The sequence below is a fragment of the Acomys russatus genome, chromosome 7 (assembly GCF_903995435.1).
Source record: "Acomys russatus chromosome 7, mAcoRus1.1, whole genome shotgun sequence".
NCBI classification, from domain to species: Eukaryota; Metazoa; Chordata; class Mammalia; order Rodentia; family Muridae; genus Acomys; species Acomys russatus.
Window position 1 is genome coordinate 21,518,997 of NC_067143.1, and position 20,902 is coordinate 21,539,898.

Sequence of the window (20,902 nt, forward strand, 5' to 3'; positions counted from 1 at the left end):
ATACACAGGGGCCCTGCAAATAAATACATAAGTAGCTAAGTATAATAAAGATAAGTGTGAGTCAGAGGGGAGGTGAATGCGTAGGCTAGTATGACTTGCAACTACTGAGTAGACATCTGGACTCGGCCCCAGTCCAAGCCACGGCTGCCTGGGAAGCCACACCCACTTCCACAGAACTCACTCTCTTCCAGCCTGGCACTTAACCAGAATCTTGCGGTACCAAGAACTTCTACCACCTTTTTATTCTGTCTGCTTCTCAAGCGCATACTGCAAGGTGGTCTTCTGTCCCAGACTCTTGTAGCTATGGCTGGGGAGATGGCTCAGCGGGAAAGGTGCTGGCAGTGAAAAGATCCCCAGCACCTACGTAAAAGCCAGGTGTGGTAGTGTGTGTCTGGAATCCCAACCCTGGGAGGTGGAGGCAGGAGGATCCCCAGGGGCTCATGGACTAACAAGTCTAGTCAATCAGAGAGGTAACTCAAGGTTCAGTGAGAGAGCCTGCTTCAAAACACAAGGTGGAGAGTGACAGAGAAAGACACTAAGGTTGGTGGGTGGGTAAGCACATCTGCACCCACACCTGCACCCACACCTGCACTCACACTTGCACCACACCTGTACCCACACCAGCACCCACACCTGTACCCACACCTGCACCCACATAGACAAACTAAAAAAAATGCTTCAAAAGCTAAGACCAGGCCAGCCTTTTAACCAGCAGGCAGACACATGCTCCAGCACCTTCTGGTCAGAGGCAGAAGCTCCCTCACTGAGCATTAAGTGAGAGAGGAAAACGCGCCGGAGGTGATCCCAGAGCCCTAGGACTGCCTGTCTGGTTTCTTACTGGACCTGGGCTCCTGCTGTGCATAGCTGGGTTTGGGGATGACAGTGGGACCAGAAGATACCTTCTCATCATACACAATGCGGGGCCTGATCTCTGGAGCCTGGTATCCCGGGGTGCCCTCCACACCCAGGGCACCCTCATGAAAGGACTGCCGTGAGATGCCATAGTCTGACAGCTTGATGTTGATGTGGTCCTTGACGCTCAGGGACCACACCAGGATGTTGTCTGACTTGAGGTCACAGAAGATGATGTTCTTCTTGTGGAGGTAGGCCAGGCCCGAGGCAATCTGGTAGGCTATTTTTTGGGTGAGCATGTGTCCCAAGGGCATGAAGGAAGAATCTTGGAGAGAAAGAAGAATCTATGTTCAAATTTATCAAACCTAAGATTGAAACAAATTAGCGTTCTAGAACCTGTCTTTGATTCTTCTTCTCTCTCCTCTACTTTAGTATAAATGGGGCTAAAGGGTTGGCTTGTATGGCACTTTTGGTAATTGATGAGACCTTTAAGAAGTGGAGCCTTGTGCTGCCTAGTTTTATGTCAACTTGACATAAGCTAGGGTCGGTGTGGAAGAAAGAACTTCGCTTGAGGTTCTTTCCACTGGCCTGTGGGCAAAGCCTGTTGTGCATTTTCTAGATTGGTGATTGGTGTGGGAGGGGCTTGGGAGGGCCCAGCCCACTGTAGGCAATTTCACTCACGGTGTGGTCCTGGGATGTCTAGGAGAGCAGGTTGAGCAAACCCACAAGCTACTTTCCTCCACGGCCTCTGCATCAGTTCCTGCCTTCAGGTTCCAGCCTTGACTTCCCTGCATGATGGTTGATAAGCTGTAAGCTGAAATGAGCCCTTTCCTCACCATACTGCTTTGGTTATGGTTTTATCACAGCAATAGAAACCCTAACCAAGACAGGCCTCACAGAAGGCAGTGAGGTCACTGGAGACATGCCTTTGAAGGAGCCATTGGGACTCTAACCTTTCTCTTTCTCTCTTTGGGGGGGGGGGGCGTGTGGGGCAGGGAGGGAGGAAAGGGTTTATTTGGCTTATACTTCCATATTGTAGTCCATCACTGAAGGAAGCCAGGGCAGGAATTCAAACAGGACTGGAACCAGGAGGCAGAGCTGATGCAGAGGCCATGGAGGGGTGCTGCTTACTGGCTTGCTCAGCTTGCTTTCTCTTTCTCTTTTTAAACATTTATTTATATAGTATTCTGCCCGCATGTGTGCCTGCATGCTAGAAGAGGGCACTAGATTTCATTATAGATGGTTGTGAGCCACCATGTGGTTTCTGGGAATTGAACTCAGGACCTTTGGAAGACCAGACAGCACTCTTAACCTCTGAGCCATCTCTCCAGGCCCTTCTTTCTCTTTTCTTAGCCTCCTAGATGACATTACATGAGCAGCCTTTTCTGTCACATGACCCCATTGTAAAGTACCGCAGAACCACAGGCCCAAAGAACAAGGCAAGCTGACAGCGGGCTGAAATCTCTAAAACCATGAGCCCAAAAGCAGCCTTGCCTTGTCATAAGTAGTTTATCTCAGACATTTTGTCACAGCAACAGAAAACTGACTCATGCACCCCATAATACTTTCCATGGATACGTTCTTGCTCTTCTTCATGCTAGAGGCCAGGAGAGTAGCAAGCATTTGGGATAGAAATGCTTGCTCTTGGGGACCCTGTCATGATAGGCCATGTGTGGAGTTGCAGGGGTTTTCACTAAAGGATTCAAGCCCTCTTGAGCTTATCCCAGGTCAAACTTGTCCTGTGGTCAAGGGTAAACTAAAGATACAGAAACTTAGCCGGAGGGTGGTGGCGGCGGCGCACACCTTTAATCCCAGCACTTGAGAGGCAGAGGCAGGTAGATCTCCCTGAGTTCGAGGCCAGCCTGGTCTACAGAGCGAGTTCCAGGACAGCCAGGTCTACACAGAGAAACCCTGTCTTGAAAAACAAAAACAAAAACAAAAACAAAAAAAACAACAAAAAAAGATATAGAAACTTCATGAAACTTCCATTTTCACTGAGGTTGAGAAGAGACTGGCTTAAAGGCGGTTCTTTCTTAGTGAAAGCAGCCATCTATCAACAGATGGGGCAGAGCAGAAGGGATCCCAGGCTCTGTCTTAACTGGTGCCCAGTGTGTGTATGTGGTTACAGGGGGGACTTATTGATGTAGCTGTGGCTTGACGTACCAACTGCTGCTGTCTCTTGGGCCAATAGTGCTATCTCATCCGAGGCTCAGTGTCTTCCCTCTTCTTATAAAACTTGCGATTTGTTTCTGTCTGACCTCAAAGTGTGAGCTCTGCCACATGTTTGGAGTTGGCAAGGCCCCTGCCGTGGGGCTGGGCACACCCTGGCTCACTGAAACCACCCAGAGCTTTGCTTTTGCAACCAAGGGAGACACGTGAGATAGGAGGAAGCTTCTGGACCCAAGGCTCTCCAGAAGCCCGTCCTCTGGCACTGGGGCACTGCTGGCCCCCCAGGAGCAGGCTGCAGGCATGGCCCCCATGGAATGTTCTCAGAGTGGCGGTACCTTTGGCGTTCTCAGATAGCACGGTGTTGAGGCTGCTCAGTGGGGCAAGCTCCAGGGCAAAGCAAAGCGGGTGGATGCTGATGCCGATGAGGGACACGATGCAGGGGTGCTGCAAGGCGTGCAACATGCTGGCCTCCTGCCGGAAATCTGAGAAGTTCTTCATGGCGTCCATGGCTCTCAGGTGTCTCAGCATGGTGTCTGCAGGACAAAGGAAGGCTATGGGCTATCTAGGTAGATCTAGGCATGGGCCTCCCTGCTCGACTTGAGGCAAGGTAGACCCGGGTCTAGGCCAGGTAGGTTGTGCCCGAAGGGCCACATGACACGGGGGGGGGGGGGCTACCATACTTAGCATTGCATTACAGGGATTTGGATTAGGCGAGACAAGGAGTTATATTTTAAAGTACACACTGTGGGCGGGCGGCGGTGTGTGTGTGTGTGTGTGTGTGTGTGTGTGTGTGTGTGTGTGTGTGTGTTGTAATACTGATGGCCAGGATTTGGTCCTAAAGGTTGGTATTGTGGGGCTGAGACTAAGACAGACAGAAAGTCAGGGAAAACTAAGGGGACAAGAGAAGGGAGGAAGCCCCTTCCTCTGGAGCTGGTTCCCTTCTCCTCTGACTAGGAATCAAAAACTTCAGCACAACTTGACAGAGCCACCCAGTGAGCACCTTCAGGGACTACGTTATTCTCTTCCCTAAGCAGTGTGTCGAAAAGGAGTACTCAAATCCATAGAAGAACCATCCTTCGCTCGCCAAGGGATGGAACATAGGAGGCCTTTGAGTTTATCTATCTCAGCATGGTCTCAATACTAATTCTCAAAAAATACTCAGTAAAAGTGCCCGGCAAGTTCCTTGACAAGGAGAGGCTTTAAGATGGAAGAAATAGGTGAATGAGGCTATATTTTTTTGTACCTAATTATTAAACTTTGCTCAGTGTTTGAGCCTGGTTGTAAATTTCTGACACACACACACACAGACACACACACACATACACACACACACAGACACACATACACACACACACACACACACAAACACTAAGGTACTTAAAGCCTGACTCTCTTGAGTGGCCGCACCCATGTCTCAGGCAGGTGCTATTATCCTTTCTTTAAGGGTGTCTTTTTTTGCCTCCGATGTGTTGTCCCCTGTCTACCCTCACCACCACCACCACTTACCTCTACAGTATGCACTCTCTCTATATATAAAGACTCGGCACCTTTGTTTCACCATCACTTATCCTGAAACTCCTGTGCTGTATTCAAAGATTCCCAAAGGGATGTCCCCAGGTTACTGTCCCTTGGGCTATGTCTCCCTGCTGCAAATGCTGACTCCAAGCCTCTTCCTTACGCAAAAGCTAATGTGGCCTTGTCGTTTGTGACTGACGCTGGGTACTGGCTGAGTTCCACTGGGCTCCTTCAAGGAAGGACCTGCCACAGGGCTCCACCCTCATGGCTCAGAGAGAGTGCCTTTACAACTCTCAGCCACAGCTGCCTGTCACTTGGAGGTACCAGTGACCTCACTCCCTTTGCATCCCCTTGTCTGAGTCAAAGCCTGGCCCAGGAGCTTTCTGGAGTGTAGTTGGTTCCCTTCTCTTCCACCCTCAGGGTCACTGCAAGTTGCCTTATTCCTTACCAAGGAGCCAGGACTAATGAAAATGGGAACCACCATCATCAGCAGCAGCAGCTGGCGAGACATTTGTCCATGGCTGCTGGCCTATGACATTCCTATTAGAGAGGACGGGTCTACAGCAGGGGTGAGTGACTTTCAGCCACGTTGTAACTTCTTCCACAGCCCTTGACATGCACGCATCTTTTAGAGGATGGCCTGCAGGACATTTGGGTGGTTCAAGACAACACCCCTGGGTGTGGCCAGTCCACACAGGATCATCTGTCTCTCAAGTCACTAGGCAGGGTACATATACCCAAGTCTTGACTGTCTTGTTTCCTGTTTGTATTCCTTCCCCCACAGATTTCAAAGTTGGGCACTGTTGAGTGTGAAAGGTCAAGCACCCCAAAAGTCTTAGTGATCAAGCTGCTGATTTTGCAAGACCTTGAGTGTGTGCTGGCCGTTTGGCTCCCAAGGGAAATGGTCAGTTTTCACTCTGGTTCTTTGACCCATTAAGAATTTATTTATTTTTTTTAGAGGGTGGAGAAGGTTCTAATCTCCACCCTACTGAGTGAGTGTGCTGTCTTCTCTCTGATCAGCGATGTCACCTCTGCCATGTGCTGCCTCTCCGAGCCTACAAGCTGCTTCTGTTTCCTGGGCAGGCCTGTATAAGGCCCTAGAAGCACCCTGCTGTGACCTCTGTACCTATTCATAACTTTTGCTGGGTTGGCCCTAGTCCCTGTCAGCTCTTAGCCTTGGCTCAGCACATATGCGGTAGTCAAATTGCCCAGCCGGGAGTCAGATGCCCTAGTTAATCACAATTACAAATATTATCTTTTAATTGTTGCTGTGGAGGCTAGTTTCTAATGCTCTCTGCCGAGGGTGAGAGCACCACTGGACTCTAATATTCTGCTCATGGCCAGGACTTCCAGGGAACTTTTATCGGCCTGAGATATGTCAACGAAGCCTGTCAGGTCAGTGCAGAAACCAACACGCTCTTCAAAGAACTGCAAGTTGGTTTCTTCCTTTCTGGTTTCTTTGTATTTTCCTATGATTCTTTTTTTTTTTTTTTTCCCACCAAAGAACACACATTGGTGCAAGGGGCAGTTCAGCTGCCTGGAGAGAGGTGGCCTGGGCAGAGTATTACATGGCGGGACTATGGTTAGAATGTGTCCCTCACTCCCTACCCCCAGTGATCACGTGTTCAAGACTTTGTTAGTTATCACAGGAGTGGGCTTGTTGGAAAAAGAGATCCGGCCCCCTTCTTGGTCTCTGGCTCCCCATTCTCTCACTCTTTGCCTTCTGGCATGACAGAGTATGAAGGCCCTCTAACACTAAGCACCTGGCTCTCTCAAACCCCACACACAACCCTGAACCAAACAACTTCCTTTTGTTTAGCAGTTGCCCACTGTGTGGTATTTCGGTGGTAGCAACAGAAATGGATTAACGTGAGTACTGATGGTCTCGGTCCCTCCCACTGGAAAGTGTTTTTGGGCTGAGTGTGCTGCCTCTTGGTGGCTTGGGGTGTAAGGTCTGGGGAGTCATAGGGGAGGGAACACCCCAAATATCTATGTACAGGACTTGCCCATTCTCTTGTCTTTCCTTATACAGCTTTCTGTTTGCACAGGACAGGGTTGGAGTGTTAGCATACAAGCAGCTTCACTAGCCTGCCTCCAGGTTGCTAAGCAACCTCTGAGGTCATCACCTGCCACTACCACCCAGGGGCCCAGAATAAAAACGGAAACTTCTCCATCCTCCCTCCCTCTCTTACTTTCTCTCTGTGTCTTTCTCTCCCCGTGCTTCTACAGTAAATCTTATATCATGTATGTTGTGTGGTGAATATTTAACATGAAGGAGCCCTGCAGATGAGGAGTCTGCCTGATGTCAGACTGCCCGTTCATGTCTGCTGGGCCTTCGGTGGGCGCAAAGTCTATAGACATAGCAGCGTGGTCTCTGCTAACACACATTCCTGTCTAGACAGGCATCAATAGTGAGGGCTCGCTAGGCTTGGCTCTCTAGTCTGTACATTCCAACCTGCAAGGTCAGGCGCAAAGCAGAGCTGCACCGGCTACCAGACCCCTCATCCTCCTCACCTCGTGCCTCACCTGCATGGCTTCTGCCCTCCCTAAGGTGGCCTGGAGTTTGGACACGAGAGAGTTCGTATATCTGAAGAAAAGGGTGCTTGGCCACGCCCCCTTGTTACCTGCTGGGGCATTAGCAGAATTCTTGAACTTCTTGATATGGAATCTCTTCACTGCCACAGGCTGGCCCTGGTACCGGGCCCGGTAGATGACGGTGCCGCTGCCCCCTTGGCCCAGGATGCTGCCCTCACCCTCTGTGTGCTCCAGCTTGTTGTTCTCCAGGAAGAGCCTGCGGCACAGACAAGCCAGGGGTTAGCATCCAGCCTCAGGCTCGGTGTGTCCTGCATCCAGCCTCAGGCTCAGTGTGTCCTGCTTGTGAGGTTGGACTGCTCTAGGCTGCCCATGACCTACCATGTGCCAGGGGGCAGCCTGGGCAGCCCACATAGTGTTGTCAAGCTGGGGTTTGCTCTGTATGGTGGACACATCACAGGGACCCACTGAAAGATGCTGAGGAAGCCTGGCTTCGGGGAGCTCCCTGGCTACAGTGGGCATAGAAGAAGGGTCCTTCTCTATGTTTCACTCTGAACCTTTTGTGCTTTGAGAGACATCATGCTTGGAGATGCCATGTTGTTCAGTGTTCGCTTAGTTTTGTTTGTTTGTTTTTTTCCCTCTACTTTTTATGAGGTAAGATCACCCTCAGTCACACAGAGCTCGTGTTCCCTACAGCTGGGGGACTAGCATTTCATTGGGCATTTTTAGCCACCTTGCTGGCTGGGTATTCTGAGCCTTGTGAAAGCAAAGATTTCTGCTGGGCTTCTAGAAACACGGCTGCTATTCCTCAGCCTTCAGTGAAGGCTCCTGGGCCTGACAGCTCTGGAATACGAAGCTGAGGAGAATGAGGCGGAGCTGATGCTTTCCACGAAGCTCAGATGGCAGCTGGGACAGCATGAGGTTTCTGAGTAAAGAGATGCAGGCTTTGACATTAGTGCTGGGGTGGGGGCAGCATGTACGGCTTGGTGCTTTCGGGGGCTGGGCATCTTTTTTCACTCCCTCATTGACTCTGGCCTGCATGGATCCTGGTCTCTTACTTCCCGAGATGCCCCTCTTTCTTCAGAAGCAGTGTCATGAAAGACAAAACACGAAGCAAAGGGAGAGGGGGCTGGGTGGGGAGGAGAAAGGCAGCCCACTCCACTGAGGTCTGCACAGGTCTCCATCAGGGCTGTGTGCCAACCTGTCCATCTAGGCTAAGGGTGCCGGTGAGCCCTCCCGGCCTAGGTGCATTTGCTTCATTTTGTCACCTGCATCCACTGCAGCCTCGGGCACATGCTGAGCATAGCCAGGGGATGTTTTTCAAGTGCCCCAATAAAACCCTTGCTTGGGAAGCACAGGTATGTGGATACTACCTGAGAGGGCTGTGGAAACTGAGGGAGTGCTGTGGGTCCTTCTAGGGCTTTCTACTAGGGCTTATGCAAGCTTTTAAAAAAATATGCAGAGTTCTGTAGGAGCCACAGGGAGGAGCTCTGCCTGTCAAACTCCCCTGTCAGGGATGGTTCCTCTCTGGATAGACTCCTGCCCAGAACAGTCCAGCCTGACTTTTATTTACTTATTTTTTCTCTTTTCTTTTCTCAAGACAGGGTTTCTTTGTGTATCCCTGGCTGCCTTGGAACTCACTCTGTAGACCCAGCTGGTCTCTAACTCACAGAGACCTGCCTGCTTCTGCCTCCTGAGTGCTGGGATTAAAAGGTGCGGCACACCACCACCTCCCCGATTCAGCCTGGCTTCTTGAAGCCACAGAGAGAATTCTCCAGACCACCAGTTGGCATCTCTGTGCTGAGGCATAAATGCCATAAATGCCACAAGGCTTGACAGATAAATGAAATATCTAAAACTTTAAGGGTGCCCAACCTAGCGCCTCCCAGAACATGCGATTCATGCTCCTACACCATTGCACGTCCATAAAGGACCCAGGGGTGAAGAAAAGCCAATTCTCTAGCAGCGTGGTGCTTGCTACGTCCACCGGGAGGCTGCTGGAGACGCTGAAAGGACTTGGATGAGAAGTGTCCATTGTTGATTAGTTATCCTCCGTCTCTGCTGAGTACTGAGCACAGGCCTTCATGCACTGCCCCGAGACACCTCCCAGGCCCATTTAAAATTCAATAAATCCCTGGACGTAGGATACAGAGCAGCAATGCTGTACATTCAGAGAGTGCCCTGTGGCCATTGGGAACAGTGAAGAAAAATGAAAAACAAAAACAAAAACAAAAACAAAAACAAAAAAACAGAGCCCTTTAAGAGAAAACAAAGTTAAAGAAGCCAGATACAGTGTGCCATTGGCAGGGACAGTTTCCCACACCTCCAAAATGATTGGCAATGGCTGAAGTCCAAAAGGATTGGAGTGGCTCCCGGCCACTAAAGAAGACGGTCTGTTTTGTCTCTCCTTTTTTTTTTTTTTTTTTTTTTTTTTTTTTTTTTTTTGTGGTCGTTTCCTTTTGGAAGGGACCAGTCAAAGTCTCTCTGTTTTTTTGTAGTATTTCCATCTCCAGTTATCATCTTGTGAGGAGAGAGGTAGAATGTGCTGGAAGAACTGAAGTAGAGTGTGCCTGTAGCCGGGCATCAGCATTTGCCCGAAAAGAAAGACGTGGCTGCAGGTGTGGGGAGTGTTCCCCTTTCACAAAGGCCAGTGAGCATCTGTGCCAGCCATCTGTCCTCCAGTGGGCAACAAAGTGGGACTCTGAGGGGGGCCAGCCCATAGAGGGGCAGAAAGAGCAGGTCCCCCCCCCACCCCGTGGCTGTGTGCAAAGTGCAGCAGGTCCTGCTGAGGACTCCAGCAGGTCTAAATTCCTTCTGGAGGCTCACCATGGGGTTCTAAGACACCAGAGACTTGGCAGGAAGGAATGGCTGGGACCGTTCCTGCCACCCCAATGATGGGGCACTATGCAGTGAGCTGGTAGGAGAGGCACACAGCTGGGAGGGGACCTCGGAGCATACCTGGCTGGGAAGTCAGTCATGAACATCTCTGGGACAAGCTCCTGCAGTGGCACTGGGAGGTCTGGGTGTCTGGGACAGGAGATGAAGTCCCGTTCGATGGCTGTGAGCACACAGTCTTCCATATCAAAGTACTGCACGCTCTCTGACTTCTCGCTCGGATCTGCGTGCTGGGCCCAGGATGCCTCACAGACAGGGCAGGGTACGTACTGCTCCATAAGTGGGGTCCCGTCGCTTTCTGTGGCTGTCAGGGCTACATGGGAACACAGGTGGGGACAGGTCTGTGAACTGGCTGTGAGCAGTGCCCAAGAAGCCTGGGGCCCCATTGGTTTTATATCAGGAGCTCTGTCAGGGAACCTGAAATCTAGAACACTCCCCAGTGCCTTATTGCTTTGGTTTTGACTTTAAGGCAGGGTTTGGCTAGATAGCCAAGGCCGGCCTCAAACTCAAGATTCTCTGGTCCCAGCTTCCCAAATGCTGGGATTACATCATGTCTCAACAGTCCTTGCCTTCAGGTGACTTTTTGGACAGTAAAATTGTTACTCCTAAAGGATTTGTCAGGGAGGGGTTACCCCATGGTCCAGACCCTGAGTAAAAGTGTCCCGCGGCCCTTGGGAGGCTGGTAGAGGCAAGCCAAGGGTGGTGGGGACTTCACCTGCATGACTGGAACTGCATCTGAGCTGTAGTACCCTAACTAAGGTCAGTACACATTAGAAACGGAAGGCCTGCTGCATGCTCTGGGGATACCAAAGATGGCGGGAAAGCTTGACTAGGTCCCCCCTATCAGGAGATCCATCTTTTCTGTGTCCCTCCCATTAGGAGGTGCTAAGACATACCCATGAAAGGACCCTGGGGCAGGGTGGTGACAAGATAATGTGGATTCCTAGATGTCCTGGGTGCACTTGACATTCAAAGCTATCCCCAGGAAGAGCCTCTTGGCTGCTGGCTCATGGTGTTGCAGCCTCTGGGACACCTTGTCTCATATGCCTGGCTGGATTTCTTCTCTCTTAGATTACTGTCTACTTGGCCCACCTGCCTTCCTCCCTACCACCTTCTGAGGTGGAACATGGGCTGGTAGGGAGCTACACAGTGGCCAGAGAGCTGATACAGGCTCTGAGAGTCCCACTGGCTGGCCAAGAGCCCCCAGTTCCCCCGACTCACACCCTGGCTGCTTTCTCTGAGAACCCCCTTCCTAAGCCACTTTCCATGAGCTTTGAAGCAACATGCCTGGGAACCCAACTCCGCATCTGGATTTTGTATGCAGTGGGACCTGCCATATCCTTAAGCACTTCCTTATTTTCCTCCTGGGATGTAAGGCTCGGGGACAGGAGAGCAGAACAGTTTATAGAGACTTATGTGACAGAAAAGACATCCAGAATCTATCCTGTACTCTTTGGCCTCTGGTTTCCAGAGGTGGAGAGGCGGAGGAGGAGAGCTCACTCAGCAGGCTCCTCCTAGCAGCAGCTGCTGCCCCCACAGCCTCCTCCCTGCTGTCTGCTGTCTGTCTACCCCAGTAGCAAAACAAACAGAGGACCACAAGGGGTTCACTTCAAACAGTATTTTTTTTTTGGGGGGGGGTAAATTTTCAGTGGGGGAAATGGACTGAAAGAGTCTGAGAAGGCCTGGGTGGGCGGCTTGATGACCACCAGGATGGGCAGGGACACACGGGGAAGGAGGAAAGGGCACTGCAGCTCTGGCCTCCCCCCCACTGTGCCTACACCAGGAGCTCCTCCTGATGTCAAGCCCATCATCCTCAACATGCATAAAACATACGTATGATGCACACTGCCTTCTCTCCATATATTGTAGGCATGCAGGAGACCTAGTTCTGGTTGACTTCCTGTGGGTCACTTATCCCACAGTAATTCCCGCCCCAGCCAGCCCAGAGCAGGACTCTCAGGCAAAGGGCTGCATCCTGGTGGTGGCCAGCTTGCTTTCTCAAAGAGGCAGTCATATCTATCTATCTATCTATCTATCTATCTATCTATCTATCTACCTATCTATCATCTGTCTGTCTATCTACCTACCTGCCTATGTATCATCTACTTACCTATGTATTTATCATCTGTCTGTCTGTCTGTCTGTCTGTCTGTCTGTCTATCTATGTAAGCATGTTCAAAGGCTTGGTTCTAGAATATTCTCTTACCAGGAAACCACTGGTCGATCAGGGAGTTGACGTGGTCTGTGATGAAAGCCATTGCTGAGAAGTCTCTCATTTCTGATTGGCAGATGATTTTAATCCCTCCGCTCTTTTTCTTTTTCCAGTTCACATCTGAAGATTCCACACTATAACCCAGAAGTAAAAAAGACCCCGTTGACAAACTTTCAAAGACCCAGAGTGATTTCCCTGCTTCCAAGGATGGGCTTAACCCCCAAGGACCCTAAGGGTCCATGTGCCCTGTGGGATATTGGGGTGACTCTATTTATATGCCTGTTTTATGACCTACTTTGTCCTTGCTACCTACTCTCCCAATTGGAGTGAACTTAAATCCTGGGCTACACTTCCCTCAGTCTGTCCTGAAGAAGGAGTCGGGGTAGGGCCGCGGAGGGAGATGGGGCCAACAGGACAGGGAGGGTCTCTGTTTCCAGCAAGCTATCATGAGAAGCCCTTCTCAGGAGCAGAATGGTGCACTCCAAGTGGGAAGGACACCATGTCAAGGCTATCACAGGCTACTGTTTGGACACCATGCTGGTGGGCTCCTGGATGTCCCACCTGAGGTAGCCCCCATCGAAAGTAACCAGCAGTCCTTCCTGCCAGTAGATGGTCTGATTTCTCTTGACTCTGAATGTGCTGCAGCGATTTCTCTGGTTTCCTGTAAAACTGTAAATGGTGACTTTCCGGTTCCTGCTTTTTGTATTCTTCTTGTTTTCAAAAAGCTGAAAGACAGGAGAGAAAAGACCCTGCTTAAGGATTCTGGGCTCCCCACTGGCCCTGTGCAGAGCTCCGAGGAGGCCGGCCTGGCCCCATCTTGATAAATTGCTGCAGCTTTCCCACCCGTGCCTCCCACGCCCGCTGCTCTTCCCAGCTGCCAAGTCAAAGGCCACATGATCTGGAAGGGTCTCCAGGGTACCCTGGGAACAGATTTTCCAAGCGATTACAAATAGGCTGTTCTTCTCTGAAGACTTTCCTCCCTGACTTTATAAGTGAACATTTACTTTAAATAATGTGGACAGGACAGAAAAAAAAAATATAACAGAGAAAATAGGCAATCAACAATTTAACACCCAGGAGGAGGAACATTAAGATTTGGGTAGGTATGAGTCCTGGAGTTTTTCCTAAAAAAAAAAAAATATATATATATATATATACACACACACACACACACACACACACACACACACACACACACACACACACATATGTAAAACAAAAAACCCAACAATTCACACTGTGTTACTCATTCTGAATGCTCTTTGGCCTGGGGATATAGCCCAGTGGCAGAGGGCTTGCCCACTATGCCCCAGCCTCTAGCGCGAGTCACTAGCACTGGAAAACAAGGTATACTTGGAAAATGCCATGGTTACCATGCCAATAAAAACTCACTAAAAATTCATTTTTCCCCCTAAGGCTATGATAGTGATTTCTTGAACCATTCCTTTATACTAGGTTGGCTCTTCCACTCCCCTCAGGATACAGCCCTACAAACATGAAAAACACAGGAAGATTTCTGTTTCCCTCAGTTTAGACATTTGTCAGTGGGATGCCTGGCTCTAGGGTCTGGCAGTTTGAAGGCCCTGGAAGTGCAGGGAGGTTTGGAAAAGATGAGACTGTCATCACAGCACCAGGCCTGGGCATCTCGCTGGGTTATTTGTTGGTCTGACAGATCAACAGATTGAGAAGCGATTGCTGTGGGAAATCTGTGTCTCTGATGAATGCTAAAGGCTGAACTTTTCTCCCTCTGTCCTCCATCTGAATTTTAACAGGATTTCGTTCTGTATTGATTTCTCAGACAGGCATGCTATTGGTACTCCCTCCCCCTCCCCCTCCCCCCAACCCACCCCCAAGCTCAACCTCCCACAGTGGGGGGCGCGGGGAGGGGGCGGTGCAGTGACCTCCCACTTAGAACACTGCAGGACACAGTTCAAATGCAGGACACAGGACAGAAGGAACTCCAGGAGAGGCAGTGCCAGCACCCCCTCTGTAGGTGCCAGCAAACCATTTAGCATCATAAAGAGACACCTCTGCCCCCATCTGTGCCACAGGCTGCAGCGGTTTTGATTGATTTTTTTCAACATCTTATGTTTATTTTTCTTCCCATAAAATGGGAAGATCAAAGAGCAGCTTTACCCAGCCAAGAAGTTATAATTCAATAAGGGCGCTCTAATTAAAGAGTGGCAAAAGCAGAGATCGATGTCAAAAAGATTCAACAATCCAATAGTTGGAGTGCATGCCAGGGGCTCACAAACTGCAGAGAGGGTCACAATTCCCCTGGGGGTCCTGCCAGGGCTCCATCCTGAAGTTTCTGAGATGGTAAATCTGGAGTTGGGCCTTGAGAGTATCTTTCATGGCTCTCAGGAGGTGAGGTCAATTTTGCTGATCTAGGAACCCCGTTTTGAGATACTGCTCTAGGCAAATATTACTTCTGTATTACTGTTTTGCATGAAACTACCGTTGACTGACAGCTGGGCTGCCTCTCCAGAGCTCTGGATTGGTTGCAGAGTGGCATCACTAGGGAGCTTTACAAAGCCTGAGTGATGCAAGCTGGGCGTGGAGTGCACATCCTTAGATTCTCCAGTGAAGTGGTTCAAGCACAGATGTTTGCTGCTAAGCCTGACAACTTGAGTTCGGTCCCTGAGGCCCAGGACATGAAAGGACCGAACCAAGTCTTGTAAGGTGTCTTTACAACAATACTTAAGGTATGGGTCTTACAACCAAGCTTTAAAATCTGGGTGATCTGAGAAGGGCTGTGTCAGTTAGAGACACCTTCTCAGGTGAGTCATAGTGTATATCTGGGACAGAAGGACCATGAAGCCAGGGAGCTGGGACATGATTTAAAAGATAAGTTCTTGGGGCTGGGCGTGGTGGCACACATCTCTAATCCAAGCACTTGGGAGGCGGAGGCAGGCTGATCGCTGTGAGTTCGAGGTTGTCTTCGTCTACAAAGTGAGTCCAGGACAGCCAAGGCTACACAGAGAAACACTGTCTCGAAAAACAAAAACAACAACAACAAAAAATAAATAAACAAATAAATAAATAAACAAAATACTAGTTCTTGGCCCAGCTCATAGCTGCTGCATTGAAACCATGGGGCTTAGTGGGGGGACCTTGCTTCTGCTACAAGTTTCACGGTGACTTGTAAATGGTTAACATTTGGGACCATAACTCTAGGAGGGAGTGGTCTAAGCCAGTTAGGTTAAAACTGGTATTTCCAGGCAGGGCCAATGGATCCATGCTATGTTTTCCTCCTGACCTTCAATTAGGCCTCATTAGCATAGAGGATGCAGTCTTCCCCCAACAATGAGCTTATGGAAGCCCCCTTCCCCCACCCCCATGCCTTCCCCTTTCACAAACCATGCTACCTGCAGGTCCATCTCAGCCAAGCTGATCAGCATCCGTGCTATGAACCTTTGCCAGAAGCCAACAGGCACGAAGCTCATCTTAAACACCCGCTGGATGGTGTTAGGCATTGGGTGCTGCATGCTGTGGGTGTCCAGCCCAGGTTTGGATGGAAGGAGGTGTGGTAGGAGGTAGCTGAAACGCATAAGGGGACAGGTGATTATCATGGCCCGAGATCCGCTGTAGGACCCTGGTTCCTGCAGATGCTGGACTGTGGGAAGGCCGCTGCTGACAAGGCTCAGGCTGTAGAGTTCCAGTGAGACTAGAAATGATGTGGAGGGAAGCTCTGAAGACATAAAATTGCCAGACAGAGCAAATTGGAGTTGCTTCTCAGAAAACTGGGTTGCGGTTGTGAAATCACTCAACGCTGACTCTGGTTGGCGGAGGAAAAACAAATACAGCTGCGGAGTTCTGAGGACAACACAGATATTGGGGTCAGGGTAACTGGTTTTGGTCTCCAAGGCTGTTTATTGTTCTTGGCTAATTAAAACAACACAATTGCCTTAAAACTTAGAACACGGCGATTTTCCTCACAAAACAAACGATGGTTTTATGAGAACGCGAGTGGACATGGTCATCGTTAAAATGTTGCATCACTGTGTGACCTAGGTGTTCTTGTCTATAGTCATTTTAAAGAGCTTACAGCTGGGAAGTCCCTCCCCACAAACGCATCTGGAAAGCAACATCCACTATGTGCCGCAAGCTGTGAGCTGTGGGGGTAGGAACAGAACAGGCATACGGTACCCTGGGATGCAGTGGCTGGATTCTTTCTTCTTAAAAAAAAAAAAAAAATACAGTGCATATGGATGTTTCTCCTGCATGTATCTCTGTGTACCGTGTACATAGGGCCCATGGAGATCAGGGAATTCTAAATGCATTCTAAAGCTCATTCTCATACTTGTAAACCAGTGTAGGCCTCACCCCTCATCAAAGAAGCTTCTTCTCTTTGCAGTGAACAGAGACCATGATGGAAAACCGTAAGTGGTTAAAGTGTAAAGATCAATTAATTGTAGGTTGCCCAGCTGAGAAGGATACATTTATAACACAATGCCCATACCTAAGGCTCAAGAAACTCTGAGGAAGGAGCAGAAATATTCTATGAGCTCAGGACCAAGAAGTCTGCCATGAGATTATATCTCCCTAGAAATCACAGACCTTGAACCCTTTTTGAAGTTTCTCTCTTTAGGACTCTACTCATGGGTGGCCTCATACAAATGGAGCAAGAAGGTCTTGAGGTGCCCCCTACCCCTACACATGGCCAAGTGTAAAGTAGGGATGTCTCTGTGGATGCTTGGTTTACAACAACAGAATCTCTAGGATGGCTTCCCAGGGACCAGGCCAGCTTTCTAGAAGTCTTTAATGGTACCAATGTAGGGCTCTGGAGTTGGATGCAGAGTGGTGGTGTGTTCTATGGCAGATGCATCATAAGGGACTATAGGCTTATGGCCATATCAGCATCAAACCCAGGAAGTGGATGAAATGATCTAGAGCATCAACCTGGCTTAGTGTAAAGCATCTTCTGGAGACTGAGTAGCCAGCAGAGATCTGGTCCTCATGTTCTCTTCTCAGCCTAGGCGTCTCGGGCTCCCATTGAAGTGGGATTGGAATGTTGGCAGTTCTGATGTTTAGCAAGATGAGTGACATGTAGAATGTGGGTGATGGCTGCTAGGGATGGATAGTCTAACACCTAGGGAACCACTGAGGACCACACCAAGAACAGATGGGATGAATGAAAGCACTGAAAATGTAAGTAACTCAGAATAAAGTAGAACAAATGAGCAAATTAAACAAATGATAAGGTATTAGACTTGAAGCCAACTACGAAGCTAATCACACTAAGTATAAATGATCCAAGTATTCCTGTTTAAGGCAGAGATCTTTGGGTTAGATAATTCACTGCCAATAAGATATTCATTGTAACATAAATACCCCCAATAAATTGATAATAAAAGTATTGGGGGAGGGGGCATAGTTGGAATTTAAAAAGCTAAAAGATCATCAAAGCTGGTGTGTAATTATTTTAAAATCAGACAAAATGGACTTCAAGAAAGAAATATTATGTGACGTAACAAGAGATACTCAATAATAAAACAATAACAGAACAATTATAACAACATGTTGCCATGCATGTCTAATATCAGTATCTTTTTGCATTGGGCCTTTAGTAAAAAAAAAAAAAAAATGGGGATTAAACATAAGCAAAACTGGCCAGGCTTGGTGGTGCACGCCTTTAATCCCAGCACTCGGGAGGCAGAGGCAGGCGGATCCCTGTGAGTTCGAGGCCAGCCTGGTCTACAAAGTGAATCCAGGACGGGCAAGGCTACACAGAGAAACCCTGTCTCGAAAAACCAAAACAAAAAACAAAAAACAAACCAAAACAAAAAAACACCATAAACAAAACCATATCAGAACAGCTAAGTTTATAGCCAAGCCAAGATTATATGGCATGGATATACTAGACAAATGATGGGCTGTGTCCTAGGTGGGTCAGAGTGGAATAGTGAGAAATTTCATTATGCTACTAGGGATGGAGTGGCAATTAAAAAAAAGGAACTGTTCATAGCATTTTTGATTCCATATTTTCGCACTGCAGCTGGTCATTGGTAAATGAACCTGGAGAGTGTGTGACCTGGATAAAGGAGACTGTAGATGCCTTCAGTATACACAGAAGAATAGCTCATGGGAGGTGGTAGTTACACAGTGGAGGGGTGGAGTAAGAAACAGGTATCAGGGGCACAGAGAAGAGTATCGGGCAGTATGAATGACATGTCCACTGAGACAGGTGGTGGAGGAGAGGAAACAGGGGGTCTCGGACGTGCTTGCAAGGGTTCTATCGGCATTCCAGGAAGTGGCATTTGTAGAGACCCAGGCCTGAGCCTGTCAAGCCAGCCACCCTCAGTGCTATTAATGATTTGAGAGTGCATTCTGAGCCTGCAAAACTGATACGTTTGTCCATGTCACAGACTGTTTTCAGTTACCATATAACCAAGCAAACAGCTGCCCCAAGAAGAACTCCCATTGCATGCTTTCCTGACCCCTTTCAATAAATGGATTTCTTCCAACTGCCTGAAAAGAGATATGGGGTGGCCAAAGTAGGTGCATCTACCTTCCTGCTGTCCTAGGCTGGGCAACTGGCCATCCCTCAGGTGGCAGCCCAGGAACTCTTGCTGAGGCCACCAGTATCCTCAGACCCCATTCCTTCTTTCAGCATAGCCCGGGCTGTGGGCTCACCTGTCATTGGCAACAGGGAGGGCGATCTCAAACTTGGCAAGAAACTGGAAATATTGCTCTTCAGTCTGCTGTGTGAAGCCGGTCCCCACCAGCAGCATCCTGAGGTCCTCGGCTCGGATCACCCCATTCTTCGCCACTGACCGGGACCCCTTGATGCTGAAGATCCTCTGCAGGCATTCCGATAGCCAGATGGGGTCCAGGAAGTAGAGGTTCCTCAGGCCATGGCTGGTGTCCGGGAAGTGCAGCAGGGCTCCTGTTTCTATGAGAAAGCTGATGGCTGCAAGGAGGGAGTGAGCGAGGGAGGGAGGGTGGGAGGGAGGGGCGGAGGAAAAGAAGGAGGGAGCTGTGTCAGAACCACATAGGGACCAAAGGATACTCCAATGATGACCCTATTTCTAGGAAGAAACCAATATTCCTGCTACGCCAGGCCCATCAGACAGGGCGGGCAGCTGGAGCCTGGTGACACACATTAACTCTCACCAATGTCCTGAGTTGATGGCCAAGCAACTACAAATAATCTTGGTACTCAGACTGAGTATCTGTAAGTTTCAGCCCTTGAAATTCACTCGTGAATCTCCTAAAACAACACCCGAGGTGCTTCGACGGTTCTGTGTAGACCCGCGCTGAGCAGTGTGAAAAGCGTGTGTTGTCCTGTGTTTGTGTTCCTAACTGAGCTCTTGCCCTGTGAATGCCCCTTCAAGGGTCTATTTACTGCCATGTTTAAAATATTTTTTGCATTTGGGGTAATTTTGCTGTCTAAAATGACCCTCAAGAACAATGCTAATGGGTTGTCTAGTGTTTCTAAGTACAGGACTGATTTATAGAGAAAATATGGCATTGGGTAAGCAGTGTTTAGACAGAGACTATAAAAGCCATGGCACGAGTGAATAAATCGGCAATATCTGTTCAAAAGTTAAATAAGATATATGTGCTGGTTAGTTTTTAATGTTAACTTGAAGTGGCCCATAATCACATGGAATCTCAATTGAGGAAGATCTATATCAGCCTGGCCTTTGGGCCTGTCTGTGGGAGATAGTCTTGATTACTGATTGACCTAGGCCATTGTGGGTGGCATCATTTTCCAGACAGGGAGTCGGTCCTCCTCAATAGTATCAGAATGAAGAAAGAAGAAACCAAGCAACCAGGCAGCAGGGGTCCATTTGTTCCTCTCTCCTCTTGGCTGTGGATGTGATGTGACTAGCTTCCTGCTTTGACTTACTTTCAGTGCTAAGCTGTAACCTGGAATTGTAACCCAAGTAAACTTTGTCCTCCTCTAAGTAGTGTGTGGCCGGGGTGTTTTACTGCAGTACGGAACAGAGGCCTATGTAAAGCAAGGTTACTGGCGGCTTCATTGATCACAGTGTGGCCAGAGGCAGGCAGGAACCTAGCCGTGCCTTTCTCCAGGGGCAATGGGTTTTGTATCTGCCAGGGCAGTGGGTGTGGTGATGATAACTATTGTGAACAGTAAGAACTGTAATTGTTTAACCTCACTATCTTCCTGGACCGAGGTCCTGGAGGGTGGTGGCCAGTACACTTTGTGTCTGTGCGCATCCTCTGCAGAGCCGCTGTCCTGTTCTCTATCCAAGGAAAGAAGGGCAGGGAGAGGGATGGCAGGGGGCGATGGCAGCAAGGAGAAGTGGAGGGAAGAGGCACGGAGGCAGGCAGAACACCGGGAGGCAGAGACCTGACACAGAAGCCTCACAGTTGCCTCACCCCACTTTCTGCCAGCCTTCAGGTCCCCCATACCCATGCTCCCTGTGTACCCACTCCAGGCCTACCAGACTGCAGGTCCTCATAGTCTTTGATGTCGTTGCCTGGCGTCTGCTCCACCAGCTGTTCCAGCTGCTTGTCAGTCAGATACTGCACTTCATCGCCCAGGCTACGTCGCTGCTGCTCAGCCAACACGGCCTCCTGTAGGCTTATGTAGCTCCTGGGGATCTGGGAGTAGGAGAGGCAAGGCTGAGCCCCTCAGGCCCATGGGTGCTGCCTGCGCCAACACTCTCCCGCACCCCACTATAAGGTTCTAGGATCAGAGGACATGTCATTACGTTATGAGAACTACAAACTCAGAGCACGGCTTTGCTCCGCCTC

The 20,902-nt window shown here is 49.3% G+C and overlaps 1 protein-coding gene across 1 annotated transcript in view; it reads right to left on the reverse strand.

Moving 5' to 3' along the window:
• The window catches only part of Lrrk1 (leucine rich repeat kinase 1), a 90,251-nt gene that overhangs the window by 12,827 nt on the left and 56,522 nt on the right, over positions 1 to 20,902 (reverse strand). The window contains exons 17-25 of the mRNA XM_051149712.1: positions 20,590 to 20,749; positions 18,812 to 19,088; positions 15,544 to 15,715; positions 12,737 to 12,900; positions 12,170 to 12,309; positions 10,027 to 10,276; positions 7,161 to 7,327; positions 3,357 to 3,554; positions 900 to 1,177 (exon numbers count right to left, since the gene is read on the reverse strand). Coding sequence (XP_051005669.1) covers positions 900 to 1,177; positions 3,357 to 3,554; positions 7,161 to 7,327; positions 10,027 to 10,276; positions 12,170 to 12,309; positions 12,737 to 12,900; positions 15,544 to 15,715; positions 18,812 to 19,088; positions 20,590 to 20,749 — 1,806 coding nt within the window. The remainder of the gene's footprint in view (positions 1 to 899; positions 1,178 to 3,356; positions 3,555 to 7,160; positions 7,328 to 10,026; positions 10,277 to 12,169; positions 12,310 to 12,736; positions 12,901 to 15,543; positions 15,716 to 18,811; positions 19,089 to 20,589; positions 20,750 to 20,902) is intronic.